Genomic DNA, 16733 nt, shown 5'->3' on the forward strand with positions numbered 1-16733 from the left:
TTTATCTTGTTTATCTTGAAACTAATTAAATTTTATTTTGTTTATTTTTTAATTCAAAAATTTTTTGTAAATTTATTTACTGTTTTTATTATTTAAATTTATTTGTTTTTATTTTATCAAACGATTTATTTAGGAATTCGTGCAGCAGAGTGTATGGGGCTATTCATTAATTATGCCAACAATATTTTTGCGATTTTCTCCCTCTCCTCCCTCCCCTTGTCAACAACTTGTCAAACTTCCAGAGACCCCCTATAAAATTACGCCAACAGTCATTTACTCCCCCTCCCTCTCCCTTTCCAAAAAAAAATCAATTTAAAATCAAAAAATATATAAAATTATATTGTAGACTATATACTTACATGAATCTATTTTGTTTGCACAGCAGACTGAGACAACAACAACTTTGAAAAAATAATAGCATTACAAGTAAACATCATATGTGTAATTGTTTAGTTCTGTATGTGTTGGTTCTTTTTAAAGCATAATTTAATGTCGATAATGTTGATAATGATTCTAACTGTCCATTATATATGGTGGTGAAAGCAAGGACTTCACAATTTGGTTGCTTTCTGATTCATTTTTCACAAAAAAACGAATCAGATAGCAACCAAAGACTAATAGAACATTTAAATGTGTTCTAGCAAATATAAATAGTTTAGTCAACAAAATAACAGAGGTGGGACTGTTTGTTAGGGATTTTAAACCTGAAATATTTGATGTAGTTGAAACACACTTAACAAAGGATCACTACAATAAAGAATTTAAAACAAATGGATATAATAAAAGAAGCGTATTATCATCCAGTGTTCATACAGGAGAATGCACACTTTATTTATATTAGAGATGATATAAAAATAATGAATTATGAAGTAGATATCAAAGACAGAAAATGGTGGTTAATGAAAACAGTAATGAAATATGTTAACAAGTCTATTTGTGTGATATATGTATATAGGTCCTCATCAAAACTTGATAAACGTATTTATTGACTTCTATGGATCATATGTAAGTAATGTAAGCAGTAAGTACAAAAAAGTTATTGTTATGGGAGATTTCAACATTGAAATTCTAAAAGAAAATAACTTCTCAAAAAAATGGGAAATAGTTAACAAGAATCTTTCTGTTGACGTAATTAATAGGCAACCCCTAAGCAGGGCCGTTTTTAGGGATCGGAAAAACTATAACTTTACCACCTTATTTTCCTATTCTATGTAGTTATACTAAAGTTTTCCGAAAAAAAATTAAAAATTTTAATTTCCTTGACTAGGGGTTTGAACATTTTATATTTCGTACATTTTAAGAAAAATATTTTTTTTAAACTTGCATTCCGGACCTATGTGGAAATGTATCCACAGTGCTCAATAATAAACTTTATCCGTAATAAAAGTCTTATACGAAACGAATATTGTTGAAAACCATGCCCTAACCAACCCCTCACCCTGACCTTTGAGGCTAGGTTCAGGGTTTGGCCCAGAGTTTGGGTTAGAGTATGGTTTTCAAGAAAATAAACGTTATTGTTGGGCTCAGAGTTAAATGTTTTGGGTAAAACGTGGCTTGTTTATTACGTTTTTTGACGTTCTAAGATATTTTTATCAAATCAAATCATATATATTTCAAAATAAATTATAACATTTCAAGGATATTTACAATAGTACAAGTACTAATATAAAGTGAATATCTAAATATATAACTTAAACTTATATTCAATGATGAAAATAGTAAGGATAACTGATATCAAGAATGCTAATTATAATAATAATAACAATATTAATTATAATTATAATAGTAACAAAATGATAACAATTATAATAAAAGGAGAGTTTCATAAAAAAGACAATAACAGAATCAACAAAAATTTAGTCAATGATGACAGCAACAACAAAGATTTAGTACAAAGTAGAGAATGATAAAATGAAAAGAGATACATAAATAGATAGATAAATAAAGAATGCCAAAATATTGGTACTAAAATTAATAATATTAGAAGGAAAAATTTACTAAAAAAGTTTAAAAATGGCAGATAGAAAACCAGAGGAATTAGATGTAGATGGATAAGTAGAGAATTTCAAAATGATAAAAATATCAAATTAAAAATTTGTATTTTTTTTAACAAATAATTAAAAAGCTTGATTTGCTTGATATCACTATATATATATATATATATATATATATATATATATATATATATATATATATATATATATATATATATATATATATATATATATATATATAGAGAGAGAGAGAGAGAGAGAGAGAGAGAGAGAGAGAGAGAGAGAGATTTTGAGGATACTTTGAATGTAGCCATAGTATTCAAAGTATTTTTGAATTCTATGAGCTATCAGATAAAACGATTGGGGTGTGTGCTGGCACCATAGCTAGCAACACAGGAATGAACAATGGAGCTATAAGGAATATTATTGTTCATATTTGGGGAAGGCCTGTTTTCTAGCTAATGTGCAGACATCACACATTTGACAGACATGTGTCACATGTCATGGAACTTGCTTTTGGTACAACAAAAGTCCAAGCAAACACCTCTATGATTTACTTCAGAAGCTATGGCCGCAAATACATAGAGAAGTTAATAAACCGGAAAAAATTGTCAAATTTGAATGATCTCAGGATGCATTTAGACCAGGTACTCTTTTGCACCAACTTGCAGTTGAAACTAAAGAATGTTGCACCACAGCAATTCAGAGAAACATTTCCCAAAACTACAGACTACAGAGACTACAGCCGTGGCGCAACGGTTGTGCACTTGCCTCAGAAACAAAGGATCCGTGGTTCAAATCCCACCTCTAGGCAAGTTAAAAAAACCGTAAGGACTTCTTGGGGCACCTAAATAAAATAAAACAAAGTATCTTTGCCAGCTACTGGCTTACTTCTTGGGTGCAGATATACCTAATTTCTTCTTTAAGCAGCCGAGAGCTCACCACGAGGTCAGGCTTATAAGTGACTATTTTTACCTTCTTGTCCTTCAGATGACACAGAACTATCATCCGAATGATTCATAAACAGTAGAGGCTGCTACTCTCAAGAACACAAACACTGTTACAAATTACATTGTGTTTTTCCATGGTCTATTCTTTGTGAAGAGTCCTATGGTAACTCAAGCTCCTTCAATTGATCAAAGAGTTTTTATGATAGTTTACCAGCTCCAAATGTCAGATGATTACATAATCTATGCAGAGATTGGGAAAGTTCTCAGCAAAAGCCTTCTACGGCAAACTTTGTATCTAGCTCCCCAGCTTGTAGTTTGTCTCTTGCTGGCAGGAATCAAGATGCCAACGTTAAGAACAACATCCTTAACAACTTGCTGTATTTTGCCGTTCTAAAAAAAGAATATATGATGCTTGAGAAACCTGGAACCAATCCAGTCATTGTTCCAATGTCACCTCTTGATGATTTTATTACTGAGCTGTTATCCTCTCTTTTTTCTCCTTGGAAAAATTACTAAGGAAGAGCTTTTGTTGTGGAGGGAGAAAGGTATAGCTGCTTGCAAAAGTAAGAGAGCCCCTAAGTCAATTGTCAAGTTCTGCTTGTGCAAATCAGCTTGTAGTGATAAATGATCGGGCAGAACGTCACATAAAGTTGATCCAAGAATTTATTTGAAGGACACATAACAAGGATAGACTTCAGGATACTCTTCAGGTAATTACTACACATTATTATACTGACCTGCTGCGTGTAAATTAATAGGGCGAGGGGGTCGTTTTTGAAAGACAAGGCAATTTAGAATAGCAAACACATCATGCTCATTTTTAAGAACAAAAAAAGCAAGCCAATTGCACTTAACAATTTAAAACTAGCAACCCTTTATCCCCACCCGATGTACGCGCATGCTATACAATAATGTCTGCAAAACTTTCTAAAGTATTTCCATATTATTTTATTTAATAAACTATTATATAAATAAAACTATTTATTTCAATTATTATATAAATAAAACTATTAATTTCAAATACTTGGAATTTTATTGCTTGGATTATTTAATTATTTTACAAAATAACTGGCTTTTTTGATTTTATTAACTATTTTTTAGGTTGTCCATAATAACAGACAGCAAGTATCCAAGAAAGTTATAAAGAAATACCTGCAGAACATCTAACAAGTATCACAACTGATACTTGTTAGATGTTCATCGCGTTATTATTGCTTTTCAACTCAATTTAGAACTATTGTCTGAAATAAAATTGTCACACAAAATCTGCATCTTCCTTATTCTATTAGAAATATTTTAAATCGAAACCAGTGTTTTGTGAGTGTTTTAAATTTAAAACTATATATATTCGGAAATTTAAAATATAATATTCAGGAAAAATTCTATTATATAGAAATTGTCTAAATCCACCTTCTTTACCTTAGAGTTGATTTGGGAGGCTGAAACTTTCACTTTAAGGTTCTAATACATAATGATAATGATTGAACTTTTCCATATATTGATTTTCAAAAAAAATATTTTTTGAGACACCCTAATGTTTATATATATATATATATATATATATATATATATATATATATATATATATATATATATATATATATATATATATATATATATATATATATATATATATATATATAGTTCTATAGTTTGTTGGCTTTAGGAAGAGCGGAAGGAAAAAAGTGATTCTTACGCCAACACATACGTCACTTTTAATTACTTTTGACTTTCGTCCAACATTTCCGTGTTGGACGAAAGTAAAAACCATTAATTTAATTACAAATTAATCGTTTTTTAAAAAAACCACAAAAACGCAAATTTAATTGACCAGAATGTTTTTAAAAACATTCTGAATGTTTTTATAACATTTTGAATGTTTTTAACAATATAAACAAAGTTTTTATTTTTATTTTTTTTAATAAAATGTTTTTATTTTTATTTTTTTTAATAAAATGTTTTTATTTTTATTTTTTTTCTGTAAATCATGCGCGGAGTGTTGCTACATCGACTATCTTATAGCCTGACTCGCAAGGGAGTGCTGCTACATCGACTGACAAATAGCCTGACTCGCAAGGGAGTGCTGCTACATCGACTGACAAATAGCCTGACTCGCAAGGGAGTGCTGCTACATCGACTGACAAATAGCCTGACCCGCAAGGGAGTGCTGCTACATCGACTGAGGGTTTGGTTGGGGCAGGCAGTCTATCATTATTAAAAAAAAAAATTCCGGTCTTGCATTTTAATTTTTACTTTTTGTCAACAAAATATCGAAAAAACTTTCGGACAACATCTAAGGGTTTTATATATATATATATATATATATATATATATATATATATAAACATTAGGTTGTTTCCTAACAGCAGAAACAACAATTGTGTTATTTCTGCTGTTAGGAAACCATGGTTTATAAATTGTATTCCACACTTTAGTTGTAAAAGTATTAGGTAACCATTAATTTAAATAATTGTCATAATTTATTATATAATTATTGACATTACAATTTAAATTAAATGAAAGTTTGTTAAATTATTTTGGCCGTGGATAGAGTACCGAAATTCTTTATATAAAGTCCAATAAACTCCTAATTTCAAAACATAAAAATGGGATTTGTTTTATCACGTGACTTAAGCAACCAATATATATATATATATATATATATATATATATATATATATATATATATATATATATATATATATATATATATATATATGTATATATACATATATATATATATATATATATATATATATATATATATATATATATATATATATATGTATATATACATATATATATATATATATATATATATATATATATATATATATATATATAGAGAGAGAGAGAGAGAGAGAGAGAGAGAGAGAGAGAGAGATTGATAGATAGATAGATAGATAGATAGATAGATAGATAGATGTAGATATATACATACAGCGCCGGCCTTGGCCTTCTTGCCGCCCTCGTTTGAAATTTATCCGACCGCCAATTACCATTTTTTAAATTTGCTGGTAAACTTCATGGAAAGTAATAACAAGTTAAATTCAAAAATAGTACATTATAATAAAGTGTTTGATTTACATACATCATAAAAAGGTACGTTTTGTTTACATATATTTTTTTGTAAATTTAAATTACAACAATTTACTTGCCGCCCTCATGTGGCGTACATTCTTCCCTCTTATCCCCTTTAATTCAATTCAAAAGAAAAAAAAAAAAGCAGGTCCTGTATAAGTGACAACTAACTTATCTTGCAGACTAAATAAAATTACTATTAGTTTTTTGTTTGTTTGTTTTTACTCTTAGTTTTTTGTTTGTTTGTTTGTTTTTCGCTTTCCAATTCTGAAACTCAAAACGTTAGGCAATGTGAAGAAGCCATTTTAAGCTTCTAATTTGAAGACAGAGAGCAAAGGTTGACGTGTTTCAGCTGTCCGTCAAGATCATATTAATTCAACTTGGACAAGGTCAGCCTATGTGTTAAGCAGAATGATATTCTGTCAATTTTGCTAGATATGATGATTGTCACTTTGCTTTTACACAGATTTTCTTGATTTATCTAATATTATTGGGCAGAATTCCTTTTTTTAATACTTCTTATCTTTTTCAAACTGAATCCTGATAAAAAATGTTCAACGGCATTAAAATCCATGTAAATCTTTTTAAAGATTTATTTGCTGTTTTGTTTTGGTAGTTGCTTTATATGCGAAACAAGACTAAAAGTTCTTTTACCTTTCTTTTCCAGTTAAAACAATTAGTGAACAATTAGTGAACAATTAGTGAACCGTATCTTTTTAAAACTTAAAAAGACAGTTAAACTTCGTTCACACTTTTATCTTAAATCAGTAAAAAAAAAAAAAATGGTTCAGTGCATCAGCAGATACTTGATTTGTAAAATAGGTTTTTTAAACATTTTTTACAAACCAAATGCTCTTTTGGTAAGACATCTTTTTAAGACATATTTAATTTGAAGTTGAATTAGTTACAAAGCAAATTATTTCTTATTGAGAAAATATTTATAGGAAAAAAAAAACTTACTTTCAACAACATGTATTTTAAATACTAAAATCACTACTAAATGATACTTTTTCATCTTTTATAAGTTAAATTTCCTTTTTGCTGTCGGTTAATGCTTATAGTTTTACAAATAACAAATTTATATGTATAATTTATTACGTAACAAAAAATTGCTTTACAAAGGCCTATATTCTGCCCGTTTTATGCGGATAACGCGTTATAAAATCACTTTCCGTTGTCGCAAATTAAATTTCAAACAGTGATCAGTTTCCTAGTTGATATGAAATCTTTTGAAAAATGACTAATAAATTTTTTAATGAAATTATTTTTTTGACTGTTAAAATTACTGTTATATTACACTATATATCTTACTATAATATATATATATATTTTACTATTTTTTCAAACAAATTTTAAACTTAAGAAAATCAATGCCCTTCGTTTTTTTTTTGTTTTTTTTTCTTAAACTCATTTTTTATAAAAAATGCTGTTTTACTTTAGGTATAAACAAAAAAAATACAAAAAAGTTAATAGAGTGAGTATGATGAAGATAAAAAAGTAAGAATGTTGGAGATTATAGAGTAAAAAGGACGGAGATAATAGAGTGAGAAGTATGAAGACAAAATGTGAAAACTGAATTGTAATGATTCTAAAAAATTACTAATATGAAATTGTAGACAGAGTGACGGTACAAAAAACATAGATTGTTAAAAATGCTGATTAAACAATTTTAGTCAAATTCCATCAAAAGTAGTCACCCATAATGAAAACTGCTGATTTTTTAAATTGGATAAACAATTTTAATTGGGTAAACAATTTAAATTGGGTTACATATTTAAATTAGGTAAAAATATTAATTTTAAGCATTTATTTTGAAATACTATCAAATAATTTTGAAATGACTTTCGTTGTTACGTACAGTACCGTATTGTAAAGTCGGATATGATTTTACTGGTTTTAGATATGACAATAGCATACAGTGCTGTACGTAACCCCTAAAACTTTTTGCTTATACGGAACTTTGCGCAACCACTAAAACTTCTTGTTTAATCTCTTTTTTTTCTCATAAAATTAATTTGTTTTGATTAAAATTTGTTTCTAAGGAGAACGGATATTGCCATTAGCTGTTCACGACTTTCAATATATCTATTTACTATATAGGTTTCAAACGATATAACATTTAAAGTCCTCTAATTTAATTAAAAAAAGTATGTTTTCAAATATGATTGTCCGTGTCACTGTACGCTACGATTTGTGAATGCTAATATCCTTTTTTATTAGAAACAAAATTTTTTCATGGTAACTATTTTCTAAGCAAAACAATTAAGCTATTTGGGCCCACTTAACTAAAGCTTTATCTAAAAAAAATAACACATAAAAGCAAAGAGTGTTTAAATAGAGTTCAATAATTCAGTTATACTTGATTATTTATAATTATAATGGAATAACTTTTCTGCTAACATTTACAACTGTTACAAAACAACATTTGCAGTTTAATTTATATCAAATATAAATATATATTTATAAAACTACATATATAACTTTTTTTATTTATTTTTTTCAATTGTACTCAAACTATTATGTGTATATATACTTATATTTATATATATTTAAATCATAAGAAATAACAAACTATTGAATAGGATCGTATTTTCAATAAACAGATTTTCGGTTACCGTTGTAATTACATAAACTACTTATAAAAAAATTCTTATGCAATAAAATTTTTTTTAAAATAAGTAGTTTATGTAATTAAAGAAGATTAAACAAAGATTAATTATTAAATAAAATTTTTTTTCTCTCAATAATCCGATTTTTGGTTACACCCCAAGTTAAAAAAATTTTAGAACATTAAAATTACAATTTTTATTTTTTTTTGCTTCTTAAAAATAAATACAATTACAAATAAATAAGCAACTCAAACATTTATTATAATAAATGGTGTTTGAGTTATTTTCATTAGTTATAATTACATAATTACTTTTGTTACGAAAACTAAAGTAAAAATATTTTATTGTTTCAAATAGATTTTTGTTCGTTTTTTGTGGCCCTACAGAAATTGGGGGCGGATCCAGTTTGAAAACCGTATATACAGTTGTAATGATTTATCTGTTCGTGCGCGTGTGTATTAGCATATACAGTCGTTATATTTTATAAAAATCATTATTGATATATAAAACTGTTATGAAATTTTTTTGTTACTAATCAATTAAATCTTTTTAGCATTTTCCGGTCATAGCAAAAAACATTGCATATTTTAATGACGTCAGAACATTTTTTACATATTTATGTCGCTACCTACATTTTTATGTCAGTTATTATTTATCCTTTATTTGCATTACTTTTGTCTATAATGTTTGATATTTTACGATTGCTCAACACAGGCTTTTTCATGCACGGTTGTATTTGGTGTGTAGAAAAATAATTTATTAAGCGCGTGCAAAAATAGTTTGATTCTTTTGATTTTTTAATACTTTAATAATAGAAAATAAACAAATAAAATTTAATCAATTATTATGCTAAAATGTTGTCTTTGACTGTTCGTTTACGAGCTAGCAAAGATTGGGTGTCCTCATAATCAAACACTTTGGCGAAAAAGTAGCTCAGGTAAACTTTGAGATTTCCCTGTGTCGTATTCGGAGATTTTCTTTGAGATTGCTCTGTTTTAAAGCTGCTTAAACCACCGTTTGAGCGGCTACCCGACGTTGGTTTGATGCTGGGTACCAAACTTACATTGGAATGAAGTCAGCCACTGAAATCTGTTTGATGTAAGTTAATATGCCATCTTCAACCATGTAATAAGACATTTAAGAGGTCTACAAAAAAAAGGATAAAGCATTTACAATATACATCACAAAAAAAATATAAAACAAAACTATATATGTTTTTAAATTAATTAATTTGATTCGGAATCATCAAACAATTTTGATCAGCAAAACTTTCTTTACATGTTTGTGCACTGGCCCTTTATGACAATAATGGTTGCGGATGATACTCATCTTTTTTTGTACCACAATAACATCAAAAAGTTATTTCATGATATGAATATTGAACTAATGAACGTTTTCGAATAGTTTAAATTAAACAAACATCGAAAAACAAAATGGATTCTCTTTCATCCAGCTTCTAAAAAACATATACAATTGTTAGAAATGCCTGTCCTCATCATTGATAAAATTTATATAAAAAGAGTCATGTATACAAATTTTTTTAGGTCTTATTATCAATGAAAATCTTTCATGGAATTGCCAAATAGGTAACTTATGCAATAAAATTGCAAAAAGTTTTAGAATTCTTTATAAATCGAAAAGCATTTTAATGAGACGTACTCACAAAAGTAAATTTCGCTCTTTATTTTTTCACCTCTATCAAACACTGGGCAAAGTTTAGCTCAAATTGATTGCAAATTTTTATTACTTTGTTGATAAATAGGTTATCTTTAGTAACATTAGAGTCAAAATCAGGTAAAAACAAGTCGTATTTTTCAGTAGTCAGAGTTTTGCTATACTGTGATATATTAAAGAGGAACTTTAATGCTGACCTTCCAACAGCGTCCAATTTATTAAGAAGTGAATTATTATAGCAAGAATTTCTAAGCAGTATGATAAATTCGGTACAGCCAGAGATTTGAACAAATGTATTATTTAGTTTTTGTTAATTTAGTTAATGGTTGAGAAAAACGAATACCAGATTTTATAAGAGCTCTGGGGATTGATTGAAACTGAATAATACTTTTGTTTACATTTTCTGTTTGAAGTGTAGCTATATTTTGTGTATGATTTTGATTATCCCATAGAAATCCAAGGTGTTTCAGTTTATTAATGAGGTGTTGGGAAGAGCCGTTTATTTGAATTGTGTTTTTTGTAATTGAATTTTTACCGGATATAATAATCTCGGTTTTTTCAGTGTTTAGTTTGATATATAGGTTTTGGCATTGTGACTGAACTTCATTAACCAATTCTTATAAACCAGAAAGAGTAGGACTTTGTTGGATTATATTGTTTGCATAAGCAATAATACCAGTGTATACACCACTAACTGCTGTTCCAACTTTGCAATCTGAAACAATTTGATTTAATATACTTTGAGTGAATATATTATGCAAATGTGGTGATAAAATTGATCCTTGTCGCACGCCTTGAGACAAACGGAAATGATTTGATTTATGCCCAAGGTACGATATATTAGCAGTACCCGATAAGTATAGTGATTGTAGTGCGCAAACTACTGATAGCGGTAACTTTTTGTTGTAATAAAGTTTTTCAAACAACAAATCTTAGTTACAGCTATCAAAAGCCTTACTTGCATCTAAACTGCAAATATACATTTTTCCATAATTTATATATTCAAAGAGCTTTCTCAAAAAGGCATGATACTAATTCCACGATAGTTATGGGGATTATCAAGAGACTTTTTATTGGATTTTACTATTGGAACAATTATGGATGTTGAGAGGCACTCCAGCACCGCTCTATTATTGAAGATACTGTTATAAAACTTTGAAAGCCATGTGAGTAGGTTGTTGTTATAAGAGTAATATGTTATGGAAGTGTTCGCAGTAATTCCGCAGGAATCACGCGCTTAGACCTAAGCTTGGGAATACAAGTTTCGATGTCGGAAGATGATATAAGTATTTTATTAGGCTCATCTATAAGCTGTGGAATATGACAGTGTTTGTAATTGTTGTGAGAGTGTTAAGAATGGTACTAAAGTTTTGTCCAAATTTTTCTACAATTTCTTTTTTATCTTGTTTTTATTAATAGTGAAAATACGATTGTTTGGATTTGATTTTATTCTTTGGATATTGTTCCAAAACTTTCGTGGATTATTTTTTCGAAGGTATTCAATATTTTTGGTGATTTTATTGATTTTTAATTCATGAGCTCCTTTTACAATTTTGCGGAAATTTTTACAAACTAGATTTTATTTATTAAATGAAATGCATTCCTGCGATCTGCTGTAGTTATATTTTTTCCATTCCTTAAAGTGAAAAGAGAGAATATCTTTGTACGATTTAATTTCTGGTGTTCACAATGATTTTGAGTAAATTACTGATTCTTTTTGTTGGAAACAGTCTTCCATTGCTAAAATAGTAGCATTTTTTATTTTTCCCATGTTGTGTAAGATTGTTTCTCTATTTCTTCACCAATAAAGGTAATCTTATAATAAATAATCTTCGAAAAAATCAGAGAAATTCTGATTATAAAGTTTAATAAAGTTATTATCATTCCATGCATACTTTGGGATTGCATTATATTTTTTAAAAATACTATTTACAATTGGCGTTAGACTTTTATTTAGAAATTTATTATTTGTAATGAAGGGTAAGTGATCACTCATGTTTAGATGTGAAGAAGGAATAACATGGCAGTTAGTAAAGCATATTGATGATTCTTTTAAGACTGCAATGTGACCGATGTAAAATGAATTATGTAGCGTTTTATGTTTATAGGTATAGGTAGGACTAGTATCATTAATTATATTCAAAAGCGAAAGCTCATTTAATTCAAGAAAAATTGGATAAATGCTAAGAAAAGTTATTTTGTGTTTTATTGTTTCGAGCTTGGAAACCGCCGTCATTTATACATTCTCCTTCATCTTCATATTTGTTAATAATGGAGGTAATCAAACTAAGTTGAGACATGCATTTCTAAGGATTCAGAAGTATTTCTGAAGTAAGAATAACTCCAATAAAAATAAAAAAACTTTTGCGGTATGAACCATTTTTTGCTAGAATGTGTTCATCTTCGTGTATTACTTGAAGAGACAGCAGTAAATTTTTACAAATTAAAAAAACATTTCCCCCAAAGGTTCTTCCATATTCTTTTTTTTCGGCAGAGTTAAAAAATATTTGATGTGTCGGAGCTGATAGATCATTAAAAATAAAACGCTCAGCATTTGAAAGCCAATGCTTGGATACTTCAGGTTTTAGGACGATGTGTTTTTCGTAACTTTTTATTGTTACTTTAAAGGAGCGATTCTATTTATTTGCCCGGTTGAGTTTAACAGCAATCGCTTTAACGCCTATTTCATTCTTTAAGTAGCCATACAAGTCTATAACGCCTCCGACAAATATATCAAATTCTCGAACAATACGGCTTCCTTCAATAGAGCTTCTGTTCTTAGCTATTTTATTTCTATAGATTGGTTCTTTTCTTAAAACATAAATGAGAAAATTGCGAAGAAATGTTTATAAGGAGTTTTTAGAGCCGCAGAAAAATAATAGTTGAAAAGATGGTAGTTTTACTTACAAAAGAATAGCACAACGACAGACATTTCATGAAAATATACCTTCACATAAAATGGAAGAATATTACAGGCAATCAATTTACACTACTCTAATTGATGCGTTGTTATTGGACATAAACTATGTATTTGTAAATAATTCTATACAGCTTGGATTATTTATGCTTTTGAAACAAGTGTTAACATTGACAATGTACTGTGCATTGTAATTCTTCAAAAATTCTGATAAACATTTTTCTGAGTTTTGCATATTAAAATCATCAACAAGTATAAATTTATCGTATTTTAGCAAATAAAAATCAATCGAAAGACCAATGTTTAGTAAATAATAACTATCATCTTTGCTTGGAGCGTGATATGTTGCTAATATTACCCATTTTAACTGCCTTAAATTAACTTCAATATATAAGCCTTCGATGTCTTCATTAAACTTAAAATTAGAAAGTATTCTACTTTGTAGATCTGTTTAACAAATACAAGTACTCCTCCATTTTTGTTTCTGTATTTTTTATATAGAATGGCATAACTTTCAACCAAAAATTGCTATATTTAATACGAGGAAACTAATTTAGTTTCTGTAAGTATTAGAATGTCTATTTTATTTTTAAATATTTTTTTAAGTTCTTCAAATTTATTAGATAAAAAGTTTATGTTAAAATTTCCAATTATAAGATTATTATAGTTTTTTATAACTAATGAAGATAACAGTTTTAGATATGAATTGTTTTGTTGATTAGGTCTTTTAGTTTTTAGTTGCATCAATACCTTTTAACATAATCCATTTAACATAAACTTTTTTTTTTTCTCTCTCTCTTTTCTTAAAACACTTAGTGAGGTTGAGGCATCTAACCCTGTATCCTCTGACGGCAAATATTGAATAAAAGAGCGGTAAAAAAAGAACAGACGATTGAAATACATTTAAATCCGATTTGAAGAAAAGTATAGTCAGATATAGATGCGGCTATATTGTCCGCCACTGGTTTTATTTATTGGTTCATACAGCTCTTTTATCTATTTTTTGAACAATTTTACTAAAGTGCAGATATTTTTTGTTAGAAGTTACAATGAATATAAATAAAAACAAACAAAGAACGAGAACAAAATTGTTAAGTCATGTATGTAATAACATACTTGACGATAATTACAAAAGAAAGCATATATTTAGTATGTATGTATTATATAAAATATATAGTAGTATGTCTGGCAAAGTAAATGGTACACAATAAAAATTATCTGACCTTCTTAATCGCCTAATTCCATTTATACGAAAGAGAAATAAACATTTACAAAAAAGTTTAACATTAATTATAAATTCTTTACAACTCCGAAATTTATCTAAAATAAGATTAACAGCTCGAGCCGAATCAATAAAATCTGTATGAGTTTTTTTAGTTTCAATTATAAATACGTTGTAGAAACATCAACTGATTGATATTTAGATAAAAGTACTAGAACTCAAGCTTTAGGGTTATCTAAAAATTTGCTTACATTTAAGTTCTTAGTATTTTTGTACTTTATGAAAAATATCATGTACAAAATGAAAATGACCTTAAAAAATTAAAGACCTCAACATAATTGATGCACTTATGTTGTTAAACAGTTTAACTGAGATTTTTTACTGTATTAATGTCAACAAGCTGGCCACGGATAATTTAGTGCAATAAAGTAAGCACTCCAATTAGTCGTTGATCCTGAATCTGATTTTAGAAGAGTTGAACATAAATAAAAACAAAAAAAGAAAGAGAACAAAGAGAAAACTAGAGATCCGTGGCCACCTCTGAACAAGTTTTATAAAATCGGTTAAAAAGGAGGCGTGAACTATCTTTTAAACTCTCTTTCCACAATGCTCTGTGATAAGACCGTAAGGGTATCTTGGGGCACCTGAAATAAATAAAAAATTTAATGTTTATAGAAGAAGACTTTTGCCAAAAAATATCGGTTCTAATCCATAATCAAAATTCCATAATCAATAATCGGAATTAAAAAATTTTTTAGATACGCTAATTTTATTATCTTTGAGCATTTAAAAAAGTATAATTCAACTATTGAACCATTGTTTATTTTGTTAAAATTACCATAAAGTACCAAATACTTTATAAAATCACTTTTCTCCAGGTTGTCATCATCTAAAACAAGTGATTATGATGGATTTTATTTTGAGTTTTTAGTGTTGGTTCATTGTTGCAAAGTCATTTCTAATTTATCAAAATTTTTCAATGAATCAGAAACGCACAAAAAACTTTTGCCAACTATAAACATAAACATTAAGAATAATTTTAACAGCACCAATAGGTACATAATCAAGGGCCTTTGGAACAAATAAAAGTTTGCTGGCTCCAAAGTTTTTTGTTTTTTATCATTTACCTATTAAACGCGTTTACATAACTATTTTTAAAGATTGTTGCTATAAAACTGCAAAACCCATAACCCTTATGGCTTCCACAGCGCCGGGGGCCATGCCATCAAACGAATAAACATTTAGCAAATCAAAATGGATGATAAATTATTTTAGATGTACAATGCACGTTGTTCAATTACAAAACTTGATGCTTCTTAATACTAACAAAGATATGTTAGATAAGATTGATCTAAAAAGAGTTGTTGAAAATGAGCGCCAATGAAACAACGGAAAATCTTTAATTAAATTAAGAATCAATTCTCTGGAGAAATACTCTAGTTATTTCTAAAACAAGAGAAAAAAAAACAACTTTTTTTGACGTGATAAAGAAGAAGTTTTAACTAAGAAGTTATTGTTACAGCAAATGTTCATTATATTTGGTTCTTTAGTAATCAACATTACTATATAGTAATGAATATCTAGTATATACTAGATATTCATTACTATATACTAGAATAATTAAATTTAATGATAATAAAAAATAATTAGTCGGATTTTTTTTTGCTCGTACCTCCAAAAATAACACAATGCTAAAACTATTTGGAACAAAAGCTAAAATTGTTCTTTGAATCAAAAAACAAACAAAAAATGTTAAAATATTTAAGAGATATTCATATAAAGTTTAACGTGTGTTCTATTTGAAAAACGTTCAGGCAATGTTTTTGTCATTCCGTTTGGTTTTTGAGTAACTAACGTCACCACATAAAAGTTAAGCTGGATATTGATTTTTTTTCTAACAACTTAAATACTCTTATATTGTATTGAATCCATCATTTGCTTGTTTTTTTCCTCACTATAACCCTGCACTCAAATAGATACTCCCACAAAGAATTATTTTAGAGTCTATACACACCGAGCACCATATTTACTCAATATTGTCATTAAGCAATTAACCATTAATCAAACTAAACGAACCGATGATGGGTATAAATGTGTAGATCTTTACAAAAAAAGAAATTATAAAGATGAGGAGAATGTAGCGAAGATTTCTTCAATAACAATAAATACTACAATACAAAAACATATGCAAACTCCAATATAGTAAGCTTCAAAATAAATATACACAAACTTCAATATAACAAACTGTAACTATAAAGTAGGTGTAATAAACTTTAATAACTCTCA

At 28.0% G+C, this 16733-nt stretch overlaps 1 protein-coding gene across 1 annotated transcript in view; it reads right to left on the reverse strand.

The window, feature by feature from the left end:
* Nucleotides 1-7136, reverse strand: part of LOC101241526 (serine-rich adhesin for platelets) — a 17839-nt gene extending 10703 nt beyond the window's left edge. Inside the window, exon 1 of the mRNA XM_065812365.1 lies at nt 6986-7136. Coding sequence (XP_065668437.1) covers nt 6986-7040 — 55 coding nt within the window. The 5' untranslated portion in view covers nt 7041-7136. The remainder of the gene's footprint in view (nt 1-6985) is intronic.
* Between the last annotated feature and the right edge of the window lie 9597 nt (nt 7137-16733).

The sequence above is a fragment of the Hydra vulgaris genome, chromosome 12, assembly GCF_038396675.1.
Source record: "Hydra vulgaris chromosome 12, alternate assembly HydraT2T_AEP".
Lineage (NCBI taxonomy): Eukaryota > Metazoa > Cnidaria > Hydrozoa > Anthoathecata > Hydridae > Hydra > Hydra vulgaris.